Source organism: Coptis chinensis, unplaced genomic scaffold (genome assembly GCF_015680905.1).
Source record: "Coptis chinensis isolate HL-2020 unplaced genomic scaffold, ASM1568090v1 utg662_pilon_pilon, whole genome shotgun sequence".
Taxonomy (NCBI): Eukaryota; Viridiplantae; Streptophyta; class Magnoliopsida; order Ranunculales; family Ranunculaceae; genus Coptis; species Coptis chinensis.
In genome coordinates, this window is record NW_028238178.1 from 183,128 (window position 1) to 198,474 (window position 15,347).

The 15,347-nt window shown below is 34.9% G+C and overlaps 1 protein-coding gene, 1 non-coding gene and 1 pseudogene across 3 annotated transcripts; 1 reads left to right on the top strand and 2 right to left on the bottom strand.

Annotated features, from left to right (window-relative positions):
• Positions 1-66: 66 nt before the first annotated feature.
• Positions 67-140, top strand: TRNAV-AAC (transfer RNA valine (anticodon AAC)). The gene has a single exon. It is a non-coding gene; the product is annotated as a tRNA-Val (tRNA).
• A 54-nt stretch (positions 141-194) lies between these two features.
• On the bottom strand, positions 195-1,494 carry LOC147472868 (uncharacterized). The gene is given in 3 exon segments (XM_086588122.1): positions 195-1,103; positions 1,105-1,127; positions 1,129-1,494. Coding segments are annotated over 3 exon segments (948 nt in total). The 5' UTR covers positions 1,348-1,494; the 3' UTR covers positions 195-397.
• Positions 1,495-2,821: 1,327 nt separating this feature from the next.
• On the bottom strand, positions 2,822-9,240 carry LOC147472869 (protein PSK SIMULATOR 2-like; annotated as a pseudogene). Its single transcript, XR_015210654.1, has 11 exons — positions 8,737-9,240; positions 8,228-8,649; positions 8,050-8,140; positions 7,435-7,528; positions 5,865-5,962; positions 5,631-5,701; positions 5,263-5,363; positions 4,690-4,806; positions 3,853-3,927; positions 3,619-3,663; positions 2,822-3,480 (listed from the first exon to the last, which is right to left on the bottom strand). The product of XR_015210654.1 is annotated as a protein PSK SIMULATOR 2-like (transcript).
• Positions 9,241-15,347: the final 6,107 nt, after the last annotated feature.

The following is a 15,347-nucleotide window of genomic DNA, read 5'->3' on the forward strand; positions in this document are numbered from 1 at the left end:
TGAGCATTGGATTCTCAGTTGATTTATTTAAAATTAATATATTTAATTGATCGAATTATCGTCAGAGGTTTCGTGGTGTAGTTGGTTATCACGTCAGTCTAACACACTGAAGGTCTCCGGTTCAAGTCCGGGCGAAGCCATTTGGTTTTTTTTTCCTCCTAAATCATGAACAGGCATAGTTTTTAGGGAATTAATTACTAATAAAAGAACATCTTTCAATTCATCATTTGAGTATTTAACACTGCCAAACAAATCAGTTAAGAATTTAACACTGCAAACAAATACATACTTTCTTACAACAAATTGACACCACCACAACCAAAAGAAAGACAGGACACTGAGACACGAACGCACCCTCAAAGGATCCCCTTATTCACAAAACTAGATAAAAACCCACCTAAAAGAGAAAACCGAAGTAACCCATCAAACCAACTAAGCAAACCAACCCCATTTCAAGCTTGACCCTTGAACACCCACTATCAAAGGGAGTGTTATCTACAAGGGGTTGCTGATTACTAACTCCAAAAGGCTGGTTCGATGAAGAGAAAGGCTGGTTTAAACTCTGTTGAGAAAATCCAAGTTGTTGTTGCTGTTGTGGTTGTGGTGGTTGTGGTTGTGGTTCTGATTCTGGTGCTAGTTCTTGCTCTTGTGGCGGTTGCTGTTGGGCAATGCCGAATGGTAGTTGTTGTCCTTGGTTATTTACTTGTTGTACTTGGTTATATACCTGTTGGCCAAAGGGACCTTTTTGCCCATGAATAGGAGAACCAAATGGAGGATGAGCTGGTGACAATCCAGGTGCTCCTATAGACCCACAGTTTTGGTTAACAATCGGATTGTCACTTGCCTTCCATTTAAGTTCACCTTCTTTGTCCATTATCCGCATGTCACCAGTATCTATCAAGACTAATGTCTCCAAATGAGCATCGTCGTCCTCAACATCCGTATCCCATGCAGAATTGCTTCCGTCGTATATCTCAAGACCTGCATCAGAAAACACTAGAGTGCATGTGTTGACATTACTTACTACAGTGCACTCTGATTCCCATACACTTATGCCCGAATCCTGAACTTGAACATAGCAGAAATCCGTCCCAAAGCCCCCAACCTGGAGAGGTCTCACGACGTAGGGAGGAACACGGCGTATTTTCCTGAAGGAGAGGTGAGGAATAATTGGGAAGAACCTGTTGGTGTGCTTTCATGACTTGGTGGAATGCTTGCAAGGACTTGTTGTTTTGTAATCCTTTGAATTGTTCCTGCAGGACTGAGAGCCTGGACAAGAAGAGCATAAGAAGAAAAGAAGAGAAGTGAAAGGACCAGACTTGTTTTTTGGACGTTGTAGCTCTCCATGTCTGAAGATTAATGCAATGGGAAATGGCTACGGAACTGATGGATAGAGAGATGTTTGGGAAGATTTATATAGGAAAGTTGGTGCAAGTGTGCAACTGGTTCCAGACTGAAGTAGGAGCAGTTGAAGAAAAAGAACATAAAAGTATTTTGATTGCATGACGAAGGGAGCGTATGGCCCCGTTCAGTTTATACTCTAAGCATTCAAGTCCTCCTAAATTCATAGCTAACAGATTATGATTGCAAGTCAAATATCATTCTTTTAAGAAATGGGATTAAGAATTAATATGTGATGCATAATGCACTCACAACCTTGACTAATAGTCTAATAATATTGGTTTAATATGGAAATCACACCAGATTACCATGTCGTACAGTCGTTGGTATGAGAGTACCTCACACCATTTAGATGAATGTGACAGTTACCATTCTAGTGTATTAGGCCTAACCGATTCAATAAGCATGTATACAATTTTAATTAATTGAAAGGTCGCAATTGTGTCAAAACTAATTATTTGATATATTAAGTAGGTATATGTGGTGGGAAAAAATAATAATCTTCGGTGCTACTAATTAATGATGCTGGAAAGGAAGAAGAAAAGAGAAGATAGTGTTGTACTAGTTTGTATATTGTAAAGTGCAATGCATGGGGCAGATGGAAACATCAGCTCATTGATGACTGGGCTGCATGCCTGACTGTGCAGTGGTTCCAACTTCCAACACTTGTGATCAGAATTTAGCATTTACTTATACTTCTGAAATCTCCAGCCAAATTTTGGGTCGTGAAGAAGCATAAAACCTTAAAGCTAATAAAATGCCAATGCTGGAAAGGCATGAGAAATACCCGAGTAAATACTTATTACCAAACCCTGTAATTGGGTAAGATGGTGGTTGAAAAACTCGTGAATTGCTAAGAGAAAGGGTACCTAGAAGGACCTCAGCAAAGCATTGGAGGATCTTATTTTCAGAAACTCAAGGTTAATTTGTTGCACTCTTGCTCAAAGGACTAAGAATGGTGGTGGACTTCATCAACAATTTGCAGCTACCAATTAAATGAAAAATTACTACCGAGCTGCTGTATCATTCTAAGATCTCATAGCATGGACAACAGAATTCTTTCAGACACTTGGGGCGTAACAATAGAAATCGACCTAAATATGCTCCGAACCTTCTGCCAACACTAGGCAGTGCCTTTATTTCCAAGTATTCCAGGGCCAAGAAAGTCAGTGAGCTTTTACCTCAAGAAAGGGCTAATACCGGTCATCTTTACTTTCATCTCAAATGTTCCATTTCTCACGATTTGCCCTCCAAGTTTCAGTACAAAATGGTCGCTCAATTGTTAGGCAAGTATTATATAATATAACAATCATTGCTCGCGCCAGTAACAACAAAGGAAGGATGGAAAACTTGTAATGTAGATCTTCTGTGACCTAAGAAAATTCTGTTGACCTTCAGCTCTTCTGAACAGTCGGCAATGGATTATCAGCACTAGCACCTTTATTCAGAGAGATAGCTCAAACAAAATTTGCAATACATATATTTATACACAGTAAAATTTTCATACATGAATATATCTATACAAAAGAACTGAGGAAAAATGAAGCCGAAGACACATCTGGCAATAGGTAACTGAAAGAGTCTCAACGGGGCGTATGCAATCCGTCCATTACATCCAACAAATTACTATTAAGTCGCTCCAAGTCTTGAGTTGCACTGAATCCCCTAGTTGGAGAGCTACCACTACTCCTAAATCCCAAAGCTTTGGTCCTCTTCTTCTTCTTGACTGTCGAAAACTCCTGACTTTTACTAATTCCAGGATTTAACTTTTTTCGAGCACACATGTTGCAACATGTCTTGATCTACTTGAGAGAGCTGCAGAATTCTATCAGTCTTACTCTTAAGCGATGGGCAAGGTTCTCGCTGCATTTGTGATGGTAAAATAAGGATCTTGTCGCGTTGGGGATCGAACAGGTACCATTGGCTTGAATCGAAGTCTCGTTGTCTCACTAGGCTTATCAGATGGTGAAGCCATATCACCAATTCAAGGATGTATGAATCTGTCTTCTCCCTCTCTGATATAGAGTCTGGAGGCGGACAAGGTTATATTGACCAGATGTCTTCTTATTGAACTCGTTACTGTCATTAAACAACAACCTCGTAAATCCTCACTTCATAAATGTGGAGATTAGATGCATTCTGTAGTGCTTGAAGAAACGAATTGTAAAAAAGCAAGTAAAGGAATTAAAGAAATGAAAACTGCAAGTGTCGACTCACCCAGTGTTTGCCCACTCTCCAACCCATCCAAAACCTTGATGTGCTCTGAGGGACAAAATTCCAACAGTAAATTACAAAAAGAAATGTACAGGATTTCCGTCAAGAATAGACGGTAATGAACAGAAAAAATAGAAGAAGTATTTATTCCCAAAATATTCCAGTTCTGCATCATTCAAAAGAGAACTGAAAAACGCGTGCCGACATGCTAAAAGTGCACAGATTCATTCAACTTACTTGGTTGTATTTGCAGCTACAGGAACTAGCCACTGCAGGGTTTTTCCATCTCAGCTTTAATCTGGGGACTGTGAGCTGCACATAACCAAATGATGGATTAGTCACTAAACAGTAGTATAAGAAGACACAAGAGAAATAAAAGTAAATGTTAGTATAGCTTCTACTGAAAATTTATTTAGCAGATCTTGATTGTCCCAGTAGAAAATGGAAAAATATGATGCTCCATGAGAAGTGCTAACAATTGATATTTCCTCTGCCAGTCGACATATCTCAAGTACATTAAGTTCATCTTCAAAACTACCGAGACACAGCTTCAAGTTCACTCAGTGCTTACGCCTTGCGGAAGGACGAAATTGCCAAATAAGAGTAAGTCCAATGGGGAGCTGTTAAAAGGGCGCAACATAGGATTATTTTTGGCCCTTTTAGCATGCAAGTCAAATTTTGCCATGCCAAAAACTTAAAAGTTGTTCCAATGGACGTTTTATACTTTAAAGTGCTAAATAGATATGGACAGCACAATTTCTGCCGTATGTTCATTAGTTGTACACATAAGTTGAAATTTATGGCAAAAACGGCACAATTTTGTCACAATTTAACACACGGGCAGCAGGAATTGTGCCGTCCGTCTCCCGCAACTCAATTGTGGCAGCTGCTACACAAGACAAGGCCACAAATTTAGCTGGGTTTATCACACCAGCCAAATATAAGACCCTTCTAGCGTCCCATTGGAATGGTCGTTTGGTGTTTGAGGTGCTATATGGCCTTTAGCAGCCGATATAGCCCCCCATTGGACTTGCTCTAACCCATTCTAAATATGAAGATTAACCAAGCATATACCTCTTCTTTGCAATCAAATGACTGTAATCTGGAACGCAGAGAAGCCTTTACACCAGATGGCAATCCATGGTATAGTGTATCCCTCATGTTAGGAGGAAGAGAAGTTGGCCGAGAAACCTAGCAACATATGGATATTAAAGTGAAACATCACCAGTATATTCCACGAGTTTCTAATTAAACAAAAATCAGTCATAATTTTCATAAACAATGTCAACAACAAAGACTAATTTAAACAATGGGCCAGCTAGCCAGGGCCAGCTAATTCTGTTTAATTGCATCATCATTATAAGTTTTTCAAAGTTTTCCTTACAATTGATGCCCCTACAAAATTTACCTACCTCTTGATGTTTTGATGTTCAAAATACTAAGCCTTTGAACACGCCAAGGAAATGATAATGATGTTCAAATTTAAGAGGTAAATTTACCTCTTAAATATTTCAAGAGGTAGGAAATATTATGACTGATTTTTAAGAGGTAAATTTGAAAATATCAAGAGGAAATATCAAAATATTTTGAACACACGAAGTCATCATCATTTGAACACACGAAGGAAAAACAAATACTGATACTTACAATGTTATCTATCTGATTGATAATGTTGGCATAGTGCAATGCAAGACCAGATACCCCTAGTCTTTGAGCACTCTGATTTGTCGCCCTCCCAGCTAATGTATCTGGCACGACATACACCCAAGAATATTAGATGCCACAATCCATCTAATTGTACATCTCAAGCTTCACCAATGACAAAGTGATTACAACACTAACTACATTGTTTGAGTTAACGGAAATATGTCATCTATCTAATGAAAAATATTCTATGAATCCCACGAGACACCATTTCCATGCAAAAAGAAAATGAGATCAGTGTACCTAATTACAACTCTCATGAATTCAACAGGGTGGAAAGTGGTAAGTTCCCAGGAAAAAAAAAAACATACTGCTTTTGCCAAAAGCTTCAACGATCTCTTTGATGTATAAAGGTAACAACGTCAACAAGTTTTTCCATGACCTACAACAAATCCAACATTAAGAAAGAAAGTGAACTTTAACATAAATAAGAAAGTTAAGTACAGTACTAAAATTTTCACATATGAGAAAATGCACTGTAAGGAAATCATCGGGATAGATGGAAACTAATTTGCAGTAACAGATAATTGTTCATATAGATATACCTCTTCCAAACTTTTGGACCAAAGAGATTTCTTTTTTAAGCCTCTTACAAGCTTTCTTTGCTGTTTAAGCTCGCTATGTAAAATCATGAGACCCTCTCCTACAAAAAAAAATGAATGCTGATTCAGAAAGCATGCAAAGTCTTAACAAGAATTTTTATAACTCGGTCAAGAGAGATAAAACAGAACAAAATGAAATTCATACACAAGTCATTGTTTACATGATAGAAGCATCGAATTGATAGCTCACATTCTTGTGGTATATTACAAATTAATGAAGATACAGTGCAAGGATAAAATTCAGACATGTTTTTTCCTTTCAAAAATAATCAGCACTGTGCTTGAAATGATATTTCTTAATATTAAAGGTCAACATTGTAGAGTACAAAAACACCTTATCTAAGGGGAAGCACCCTATAGTGGGTGGTATGGGTTCAAAAAAATAAACAAAATATTCACTGATAAAGCAGTGTCAAAGTAAACTTAAAGAAGCAATGGCACTACTTTTAAGTTTTAACAAGTGGCATAAACAATGTCATCACTATATCTCCAGAAAACAATGGTGCATGGTCACCTGGAGAAAGCAGACAAGTATACAAGTAATATCTTTTCACTAGCTTAACGTCAAAAATGAGATCTATAGAGGGGGCATAACAACGTAAACGCTGGTCTAGCATGGGGTACAGACATTTTATCAACATCACTGTGGGTGTACAGATGCTCACATACCCCCCATGAGCACTACAGCTGGTCACTAGACTGCACGTTTGAACCTACAAACTCTCAGGGACTACCATTGTGACACCATATTACTACTACTTTACTACAAAATCGAACGTAAACAAAGATATGTGCAATACAGTAAAACAAAGATTCACATGTAAACCATTTGGGTGGAAGCACACTTAACAACAACCCTGGTGGCACACACCAAACATCATTATTACCAGGATACCAGCCTCACTGCAGTCTAAACAATTTCCTTTTCAAATTGCATGGACTTATTTCATTGGTGAGGTAACCATACAAGTCATGTTACTTTCAAGTTTCAACACTTAACAGATACTATTGACTCAAGAAAATCTCTTCTTTTCGGTAGTATGTACTGAGACAAGTATTTATGTTTTCTAATTTTAAGGTGCATCGTGTGTGATATGTATAATAGTAGTTCCTATAAACAAAAGTTGGTATAATATTTTCACATATAAGAAGCATAACAGTGATTAATTAGATCATAGGTGTTAAATAAACAAGAAGGGTCACAAGGTTGCTCTTACAATGAGCTTGACTTGAAACTTTGCAATGGATACCCATCCTTGAATTCGGTTTTCTCTCCGTTGACAGATAATCAATTGACAATTATCAAGGAAATATACTTGTGAACATTATTTAATCGGAACAAAGGGAAACATGAAATATTTGTGCAAAACCATACTCTCTTTCAATGTCATGCAAAAAACTACATGCTGTCATTTTCGAGAAGACCATTTGATTCTGACCACCAAACTGTTTCTATGAAACCAATGATAGACTAAGAAAATAAATAAATAAAAAGATGCTGCAAGTGATCAACCTTTTCGAGGGAGATGTAAAGACTCTACTTCCTCAAGCTTCCGCCGATAATCTTGCTCAAATCTGTCTAAAGCGTGCAACTCGTGATACAATTCCTGTATATGAAAGATAAATCAGTTTGAAGAACAACAACTGAGCAGACGATTAATCATGAACACAAGACAAAAGCACAGACACATGTTCATGTTGCTTTGTGATACATACCATCACCTGTCACTGTGTACACCGTACCCAATGCGTATCTTGTGATGGCATTGTATCTTACATTCTTACAGAGACATGAGCATGTGGATGAGGGGTTCTATCAAGTTCTTTTATATAAGAGAGCCACTTCAAAGTACCGATCCTACAGAAGTTATGAAAATCTAAATAGTTGGGAAAGGATCCTCCAGTTATATCCCACCATACCTGATAACCAAGAGACGCGAAACCTTTCGGAGCAACTGTTGTTCATTAGGAACTTTACTGGTCAAGACTTAGGAGGTTTTGGGTCCAAGGTCTTGGATTCATTAATTTGACGACTTTAGGAGCACTGGTAGTTTGAGGGAAATAAAATCTACAAAGACATTCTCACAGCAGTCACTGAGCTAAAGAAAATATACAAAGACATACTTACAGCAGTATGTTGAGCCAAAGTTGTAAGCTCTTGGATTGTCATTTCCGCCTCTTCTTTATGTTCTTTATGCGGTGCGATATCCGTATCCAGTCTGAAACATAAAAACCATTACAAGACATAAGTTTAATGTCAGATATTAAACTTGTAAACATCAAAAGGTATCCAGCATATACCTTACTTTTGAAAATATCGATTCAGAAAGTGCCACTGAGGATCTTTACACTTGTCTCCAAATCTAACAACTTCTCTAGAGAAAACATCAAATTCTTCCCTTTTGTCAGCAGCAGCAATTCTAAGCAACTCCTCGACATCAGTAGACACAAGTAGTTGTACTCCATCAGAATGAAGGACCCCTTCTTTCAAGAACTGTGTATTTTCCTTTGAAAGTGACTGTAACAGATTTGCTCCTTTAACAATTGTATTAGCTACCTCAAATGCCAGAATAGATATTTTATTCCCACGTGATGCCATTCCAGAAATAAAACCACCACTGCTAGGGTTCAAATTTGACATACTACTTCCGAGTGTGTCTAAAACCTCCACAGCCTTCTCCAGTCCAACAATTCCTGCCCTTCCCAATAGGTATCCCATTTGTGGTACCTGTAAAACCCACTTCATTATTATTATTATTAACATATCATATAAAATTAATTTTAAAAAAAATGAAAACTTATATATACTACCGACCTTGTAAGTAGCTGATCTGGCAGTAGTAGAAGGATTTAATTGATTCCGCTTGTTAGTAGGTATACCCAATTCCCCAGAATGATAATCCATTGGTGAATAAGATATCGATGGTGTATCATTTTCTTGCTTACTATTATTATCATCATCATAAGTCGGAGTTCTGATGAAATTACTCGAATACCCTGAATTGTTATTGTTATTCTTCAGTGACGACGGCTCTATTACTAAACTTCTTTTTGATACCCTCCCACTTGAACATACTCCCCCCATCTTCAAATCCAACTGAACAGAGAGAGATGGGGTGAAATCGTGTTTGTTGAGGTTGAATTTAGAATTGAATTTCAACTAGAATTTAGAGGATGAGTCATAATTGCGGAGAAAGAGAGAGATAGTGTCAAGTAAAGTAACTTGATTTTTACTACTTATTGCGTGTGAATCGGAATTGCCAAGTCCCGCCCGCCGCCGTGTTTGTTTGGTGCTTCATGTCCCTATTTTACCCTATTGCCCCTCTTTAAATTGCTTATCCAGTCAAATCAGTTATTTCTTTGTTTCAAACGTAGTCTCAATTCTCAAAATCAATAGACTTTACGGATTTTAGAAAATCTCGACATAATTCGTGATGAGTTGGTTGAAATTTATGCTGAAACTTTTAAGGATTTAACAATTTATCATTATTTTTAGGGTTTTGTTTAGTTCGTGAGGGCAGAAGTCAAAGTGAAGTCCACAACAAAAAAATAAACAAGTGTTTTGCCGGCATTTGAACAAGAGATGAGCCATCGTTTGAAAACTTCAAAATGGAACTTTTTCCGAACTTAATAAAATTGAGGACATTCCCGTCATTTGAAAGATTGGTATCTATGTCACACGTCGCATCTTAGATATTACTTATTCTTACTTTTCCAAGTCTTGAATTAAGATAAAGTGTACCTAATTCTTTGAAGTGGTCTTCCGCATCTAGTAAGCTCAATAGTATAGTGCATCTCCAAATTATACCTCACACATAGATTGAGACCGAAGGTTTTATAAATTTTTTTGAATACATAGAGGTTCGTACTCAAAATAAGTTCAAATATTTTATCAAAAATTTAACTAAAATTTATAATATTTGTTAAATTTTAGTTATGTATTATCAATAATAAAAAATTTTAAAATGAATACATAGAAAGGTTCGTACACGTTTGTTTGCAAATAAGTAATCAAATATTTATCTACTACCTTTCCTCTTTTTAGGGGTTAGCTCAAAAATTTAATTTTGTTTCTATGACCCATTTCCTTTCCAGCCAAACAAAAACATAAAAGTCTTATTTTTCTTTCCTAATAGGTTCCATCATAACAAACACCCCCCTAGCCGCCGGTGTAGAGCCGTCATATCAAACCCAAGTATTTTATCATTAATCTATTCTTACTCTTAGAGAATATAAAGGGACGGACCGATAATAAAAATCAAGTAACACACAATTAAATCGAGGGCAGAAAATCTTTGCAAAGTCATGGCTTATTTGTTCTATCCAAATATAAAAAACTAAAGCTTTTATTATACTATTTATTTATACTTTTTCTTTAATAAGGTCTCATTCTGTCTTCACTATTCACTTTACTATTATGAGTTTTGAAAAAAAAAAAAAAAAAAAAATCGATCGTTTTAATTCTTCCATAATTTCTCAAACCAATTTATTTCAATTCACAACAAAGATTTGCTAATTCTGATGGAAAAAATTCAAGAAATGATATTAGAATAAGATATAAGCATTTAAAAACCCTAATATTAAACTATTTTTTTCAATTCAACAAATTGGCTGAGTTTTTTAGAGACAAAAAAGCTCAGAGTGCACGTAATATATGGAACAGACCTATTAAAACAGTCTATATAAGTGACTGTGGAGAGTTTAAAGTGATCAAACCTTTGTTTTATCCCAGTCTGCCTTGATTGTTCCTTTTCAAAAGGTATGTTTATAATTTGAATGTTTTACTTCATCTACTAATACGCTTTTGTTATCCCTTGTTAATTACATGGTCAAAGTGGTAAACACGCTTCATGCTATTTTATTTTCTGAAATAGTATAAGCACTCCCCTAAGTCAGATTCGGTCGACCTTGTATTTTGATTATGTGTATACACTCCCCTAGGTCGATTCCCTCGGCTCGCCCCTCCCCTCCACGTAGGCTTCACGTAAGTGTGATTAGGATTTTATAACTCTAATTGCATACTATTGTATAATTTATAAATATCCACACTCTATACTCTCCAATACTCTTCCAATGGAGAAATGTAAAAAAAAAAAAAAAAAAAAAAAAAAATTGATTTTAAACTCAGACGTCACTTAAAGTGACGTTTCTCTTTAATTTAAAGTGGGACGCCCACTTTAAAAAATTACAAATTATAATTTTAGACCTAAAAAGAGACGTGACTTAAAATAACGTCCGAATTTTTTTGTTCGGACGTTGGTTAAAGTGTCGCCCGAACTATTTATCAATTGATAGCGAGATAAAGAATTCCCCACTTCTTTTATCAGCTAATAGTCTATTACCTACGGTATATCACCCCATTGGAAAAAGTTTTTTGATACTTGAAATATAAACTTTACATTCTATACGGTTACACCCTCCATTGGAGATTGGAGATGCCCTTATAAATAATACGAAATATAGATTACGGAATTCTGAGACACTCTCAACGTAGTCTTACTGCCATGTTATCGGGAAAAAAAAAACGAAGTCTTATTCCAACTTAAAAAAAAAAAACTGCTTCTGAACTATTCGGCCTCAAATATTTTGGACGTACTGATTCACAGCATCTTCATCTTAAATGTTCCCCTCTGCTTGTTATACAAGATGAATGACAGTTAATGCGTTAGGCTGTTTTTGTCCGTTTGTAGTGTTTACTGATTGTCGGTGCCATTTTTAGTAGACGTCTTAGAGCATCGTTAGGAGAGCAACTGAAAAAATACTAAAATTTTGAACCAAACCAAAAAAAACACCAACCATCTTTAGGAGCAACATCAAAAATTTGACATCAAATGACGCGATTTTGGATAAACTGCGCCATATAGCCCACACGGTTTTCCCAACACCGCGCCAGTAAAGCCCATCTTAAAAGCCCAAGCCAAAAAAACCGCGTGATCAACTTTCTTATTTTTTTTCTTTTCCAATCTCTGGCGCGATTTTGGCAAAACTGCGTGATTGAAGTCAACAATATAGCCCAAGCCCACGCGGTGTTAGTAAAACCGCGTGAGTGATTTGATACAGCACCAAAACTAGAACCAAATATTGGCCGATTTGGTGTTTGGTTTGATTTTTTTTTGTATTTTCATCCATATGTGACTCTCCTGAAATTGAAAAAATACCAAATTGTTAGAAATTTAATGTTTTGATGCTAGGTTAGTATCACTCTTAGAACATTACTTAGGAGCATAGTACAAAATATCAGGATATAGGTATTTATCGATATTCAATTTACTGATATGTATCGTAGATATATTCTCCTTCTTTCGAGATATTTGACATTGTTTCACATGCAAATATCGTTGATATATCCAAAATATCGACAAATATTATGGATATTGTGGATATTTATTGATATATCATGATACATTATTTATATTTATTTGAAATATACTGGTAAATGTTAAATAAAATTGTTATATACACAAAAATATCTCAAAATATCGCAAAAATATTCTCAAATATTATAAATATCGTAAATATCATCCAAATATCACTGATATTTACAATCGTATATATCTCTACATATATCGTGATATTTATATATCTTTATATGAAATCTGAATAGATATCTCTAAATATCGCAATATATCATAATATTTTGTACTATGTTTATGAGTCCACGCGCACGCACAGATGAAGAATGGTTCGGCCATGTGTACTCATGGGACATGATGACTTGATTGGGTTCGCCATCAGATTCTGAATCTGGTCAGAGTCGTACAATATGAAGAGTACTCCAATACGAACGCTTTTCGTTTGACTTTTTCCTCCTTGAATCTGATGAGTAAAATTATTGGATTGTATATTCAGTCCAAACTCCAAAACACAACACGCGATCCATGACAGTTTTACCTTTTACCTAACTCGTATGACGAACTACGGTACTGTCTGACATTTACTTCACTGCCCAGTAGTTCTTCACTCTTCTTCCCCTAAAGCAAGTCAGAAGGTAGCCATGGTACTGAAAAGTGAAAACTCTGAATCCGATCTCTCGACCCGGTATGTTTTCATTACACATTAAGTAGTCTGATGCAGGTGCTCCTCTGGTTAAACACAAGCATCTGAAATCACTGAAATTTAATGATCAATAAAAAGGGCAAACACAGTCATAAAAACGAAACGAAGGGCTAAATCGTTCATATAGAAAAAGATCAGAGTAAAATAGTCATTAATTTTATTATATTTTTTTTTAAATAGAGACAAAATCGGTTCACAAAAAAAAACCCAAGAGTCGCGCATAAAAAAAATGTTATAGTACTATTGCAGTATCTTTATATATATATTATAGCTCTATCATCTTCAATTGAGGAAGCGTTTCTAAGTTGTCCACGTGTCATGACTAATTAAGAAAAAGTAGGAGATAAATAAGGAAACAATCCCAAGAGTTTCACAGAGTCTCTAACTTTTCCTAAACAAGATAAATAATTACTTAAAAAACAACCCCATCTGAGTTTCACGAATCTCTCCAACTTTTCCTAAACAATATAACTAATTAAAAAAAAAAAACCAAAAAACTAAATTGCTAAAAAACAATAGTTTCCACGTAATCACGATTTTTTCCTAAAACTCTTTCGATTTGATCGACATCCAATCGGCTGGATTTAGACATTTATTCGTAGTTAAGAATTCCAAAAATCACAATTCTGACCACAATAATTACGACATATTCTAATTATTTAGATATATATTATAGTTATACCCTCACCAATCTATTTTTTGGAGCACTCGGAGAGATTCTAATTTTTTCTTAACTTTATTACTAATTATAAAAAAAAAATGATATAAATAAGGAAACAATCACATTTAGAGTTTTACAAAGTCTCTAACTTTTCCTAAACACTATAGCTAAATACGAAAAAAAAAATCTCATTTAGAGTTTCACAGAGTCTCCAATTTTTCCTAAACAATATAGCTAATTACGAAAAAAAAAATATGAGACAAACAACTAAATTGCTAAAAACAATAGTTTCTACCGAAAACGATTTTCCTAAAAGCCTTTTGATTTGATGCGCCATCCACTGTGGAAATTAGACATTTATTCATAGTTAAGGATTCAAAAAATAACAATTCTTGCCACAATAATTATGACATATTCCAATTAAATTTATGAATTTATAATTTTTCAGCACTATAATATAATTTTTCAACTCTATAATGTTATATATTCGGCGGAATAACGAGATTAAGTTAAAGTGGATATTGGATTTAAATAAATTATATACCAAATCAAAACAAATTACATGTGGAAAATTAAATTATACAAAAAATAACATCACAAAATATATAATAGAAAATGAAAAAAAAATAACGGCAAAACAATAATGACAAATATTTTAAAATATATATAATATTAAATGAAAATAACGTCAAAAAACAATTAATGGGGAACCGAAAACTGGATACAAATGCAACGAACTAAACCTCAAATAATATTTAACGTGAAATCGGAAACTGGATGTAAATACAAGCATTAAACTAATTTTAAAAAGTAATTAATATAAAATTATAATATAGATACAACTGCATTAAACTAACCTCAAAGAATAATTATCGGAAAATCAAAACTTGGATGCAAATACATCAAACTAACATAAAAAAATAATTGTCGGAAAATCGGAAATTAGATGCAAATACATTGAATTAACCCTCAAAGATTTAATTAATGGGAAATCGGAAATTAGATGCAACTCCATTGAACTAACCTCAAAGAAAAATTAATTGTAGAGAAACATGATGCAAATGCGTAGAACTAATCTTAAAAAATAATTAACGGGAAATTGGAAACCGGATGCAACTGCACTGAACTAATCTCAAAAAATAAATTGGATGCAAATACATTGAACTAATCTCAAGAATAATTAACGAAAAATCGGAAACTTGATGCAAATTCATTGAACTAACCTCAAACAATAGTTAACAAAAAATCGGAAACTAGATGTAAATGCAACCTTATCAAATAATAAACGAGAAATCAGAAATCGGAAAACGGGATGCAAATGCATTAAACTAATCTCACATAATAATTAACGAAACTAAACCGGATGCAAATGCATTGAACGACTTCAAATAAATAATTAACAGGAAATTGGAAACTGGATGCAGCTATATTGAACTAACCTCAAAAACTAAATAACGAGAATCGGAAATCGGATGCAATTGCATTGAACTAGCCTCAAAATATAAATAACGGAAAATCAGAAACTGGATGTAAATGCATTGAACTAACCTCAAAACATAGTTGGGTTATATATATGTTGTGGGAATATCTCGATAAGTACAATTTTGCATTTAAAATAGTGTTTATCTTATCTCTTTCCATATGATTAAGAACTCCTTGCTATTCAAGTAGCTTCAATATATATAAATTTCGCCTTATTAGACAATCTC